This window comes from Sinocyclocheilus anshuiensis, unplaced genomic scaffold, assembly GCF_001515605.1.
Source record: "Sinocyclocheilus anshuiensis isolate Anshui unplaced genomic scaffold, SAMN03320099.WGS_v1.1 scaffold1214, whole genome shotgun sequence".
NCBI lineage: Eukaryota > Metazoa > Chordata > Actinopteri > Cypriniformes > Cyprinidae > Sinocyclocheilus > Sinocyclocheilus anshuiensis.
In genome coordinates this window covers 142,181-145,620 of record NW_015555777.1, presented here as the reverse complement: position 1 = coordinate 145,620, position 3,440 = coordinate 142,181, and the positions used below count along the sequence as shown (strand labels likewise).

The following is a 3,440-nucleotide window of genomic DNA, read 5'->3' as shown; positions in this document are numbered from 1 at the left end:
CAGACAAGGATGGGGTTTGCTCGGGACGCTACTTCACGGAAAGTGGCCTAGTTGGGCTTCTGGAACAGGCTGCTGAGCTATTCAGCAATGTGAGTTATCCGTGGAGCAAAGCGCCAACGGCATCCAAATTAGTAGCCCATCTTTTTTAATGCTACTTCATATTTTTCTGTAGTATGATACCACTAATTCTTTATTATATAATATATATATATATGTAATATTTAATATGTATACTAATAACAATCATTACAAAATAATTTATTTAATTTATTTATCTATTTAAAACATTCAAATGAACATTATGTAGCTATACAGTATGTATATAAAATAGAAAATGTATTACTGTTCATTGCTTCTTACCATTGTTCACGTACAGGGCGGGTTGTATGAGGCAGTTAATGAGGTGTACAAGGTAATCGTGCCTATACTGGAGGCCCACAGAGATTTCCGGAAGCTCGCTTCCACACATGACAAGCTCCAAAGGGCTTTTGAGAACATCATTCAAAAGGTAAAGCATACAAATGACATGTCCTCCTACATGACTCTGCCAGACAGGAAGAAGCCTTCTAGTGCGATCATGATCTATATGCATGTGGGCAGCTGGACAGAAATAGGGAACTTAATGTGCTGTGACATGCTTTACTTCATATAAAATGATTTTAAACAGCATTTTGCTATTTTTTTAAATAGCTATTATACATTAAGTTTTATGAACACTAATATGAGCGCTTTATGAGCGCTAATTAAGGAGCGTTAATTGAGACACTATGTAATTTTAACAAGTTGTTCATCACACCACAAGAAAATAATGTAGTGTACTGAAAAAAAATATGGTGAAGAAAACGGCTAGTAACTTTCACAAATAATTACAAAGCATCAGCAAGTAACACATTGAGTTAGGATATTACATTTTGAAGTAGAAAGACTGAAATAGTTTTTTCTTGTGAAACATACTCTAGTGAACTTTATTTACAACTTCAAAAAATATTTTTTTACTCTGTGAAGTCAGTACATTAAAAATAGTTTAAAAACAAACATAAAATGGTGACTTTCATATTAATTTGAACCTGAAGTCATGCGTCATTATGTAGCAAGCACTATCTTTTAACTACATGTTTATTTTTACTTTTTCAGGGTCACAAGAGGATGTTTGGAACCTACTTCCGCGTGGGATTTTATGGCTGTAAATTTGGAGACCTTGATGAGCAAGAATTTATCTACAAAGAGCCAGGAATTACCCATTTACCGGAGATATCCCACCGGCTCGAGGTGAAATTTCTCTGGAACCCTGTGAAGTTTTGCATTTGTGATGAAGATGAATGTGAAGTTTAAAGGTTTTTCTTAAGGTTTCAGTTGCTTTTAGGCAGCGCTATAATGGTCTGAAATTTGCTTTGATATTATACGTGACTTATTTGTCTCTTTGTCTTCTAATTTTCCAGAACTTTTACAGTCAGTGTTTTGGAGATGGAGTTTTGGAAATGATTAAAGATTCCACACCAGTAGACAGAAAGAAGCTCAATCCCAGCAAGGTACTTCTCATCAAGTGTCGTGCCAATGTAAACACAATTACAATCAAAAGCTTTCTTCAGTTTGACCTGTGTGACACCCTCATTAGCTTGAAAGGCCGTCGACTGCCTCTACAGTCAAATCTCAAATGCCTCATTCAGCTAAAGTTACCCTCAGCGATTGATGATTGCTTTAAGTGACAGTGTCCTAAACGTAGCATGCTGATTTTCATATTTTCCATCAGGCGTACATACAGATTACCTTTGTGGAGCCTTACTTTGATGACTATGAGATGAAAGACCGCCTCACCAACTTTGAGAAGAACTTCAACCTTCGCCGCTTCATGTACACTACGCCGTTCACAAAGAGTGGGCGGCCCCGAGGGGAACTCAACGAGCAATACAAGCGGAAAACCATCCTAACCACCATGCATGCCTTCCCCTACATCAAGACCCGGATCAACGTCATTCAGAAGGAGGAGGTAATGACAATCCAGAGAACCCCCCCCACCCCCATGTCTGCTTCATCTGCAGTGGTAGTTTGATAAAAGCGTCTAACTGACTACTTACTCAATCACCTGCTTTTAGTTTGACCTCACACCCATCGAGGTGGCCATTGAGGACATGCAGAAGAAGACTAGAGAGCTGGCTGAAGCCACGCACAGAGAGAAGCCAGATGCTGTGATGCTTCAGATGGTTCTGCAGGGATCTGTCACAGCCACCGTCAATCAGGTCTGAAGCTTAATGCACTCTCATACCCTTCACTAGCAACTATTCTGAGCTGTGAAACTTGAAACGCAGCTTACAAAAATAGAATTTCATGTCTATTTAAAATTTTTAAGAGCCTTCTTAAATGAACCCTTAGGCACAGGTAAAATATTGAATAATGATATATTAATATATCTAACATAATTTAATATTTTGTACATGATTTTATTGTTTATTTTGCACAATAAAAAGTAATATACATTTATTTTTTATTTAAAAAAATAATTAATAAAATAGCAAATTTATCAAAAGTGATCAACGACGTGTAATGATTTCTATTTCAAATAAATACTGTTCTTTTGAACTTTATATTTATAAAATTATCACAGTTTTCACAAAGTGCTGTCAATCTATTAACGATTATTTTTTGTAATTATTTTGGATGCGATTAATCGTTTGAAAACACTAAATATATTTAGTGCTGTCAAACGATTGATCAATGCAGAAGAAGACTAGAGAGCTGGCTGAAGCCACGCACAGAGAGAAGCCAGATGCTGTGATGCTTCAGATGGTTCTGCAGGGATCTGTCACAGCCACCGTCAATCAGGTCTGAAGCTTAATGCACTCTCATACCCTTCACTAGCAACTATTCTGAGCTGTGAAACTTGAAACGCAGCTTACAAAAATAGAATTTCATGTCTATTTAAAATTTTTAAGAGCCTTCTTAAATGAACCCTTAGGCACAGGTAAAATATTGAATAATGATATATTAATATATCTAACATAATTTAATATTTTGTACATGATTTTATTGTTTATTTTGCACAATAAAAAGTAATATACATTTATTTTTTATTTAAAAAAATAATTAATAAAATAGCAAATTTATCAAAAGTGATCAACGACGTGTAATGATTTCTATTTCAAATAAATACTGTTCTTTTGAACTTTATATTTATAAAATTATCACAGTTTTCACAAAAATATTAAGCGGCAAAACTGTTTTCAACATTGATAATGATAAGACATTTACTGAGCGGCAAATCAACATATTAAGATGATTTCTAAAGGTTCATGTGACACTGAAGACTAGAATAATAGCTGCTGAAATTTTTTTTATTCTTAAACATTTAAACCTTAAACTTAATGGTTGTGTATAATTTAGCTTAATATTTTTGTGTGAACTGTGATAATTGTTTTTTTTTTCTCAGGAGAAATATATATATA

At 34.7% G+C, this 3,440-nt stretch overlaps 1 protein-coding gene across 1 annotated transcript in view; it reads left to right on the top strand.

The window, feature by feature from the left end:
• LOC107674496 (dedicator of cytokinesis protein 8-like) overlaps positions 1 to 3,440 on the top strand; it is a 49,281-nt gene that overhangs the window by 41,083 nt on the left and 4,758 nt on the right. Inside the window, exons 38-43 of the mRNA XM_016468477.1 lie at positions 4 to 89; positions 377 to 508; positions 1,135 to 1,269; positions 1,440 to 1,529; positions 1,751 to 1,987; positions 2,094 to 2,237. Of these exons, the coding sequence (XP_016323963.1) occupies positions 4 to 89; positions 377 to 508; positions 1,135 to 1,269; positions 1,440 to 1,529; positions 1,751 to 1,987; positions 2,094 to 2,237 (824 nt within the window). The remainder of the gene's footprint in view (positions 1 to 3; positions 90 to 376; positions 509 to 1,134; positions 1,270 to 1,439; positions 1,530 to 1,750; positions 1,988 to 2,093; positions 2,238 to 3,440) is intronic.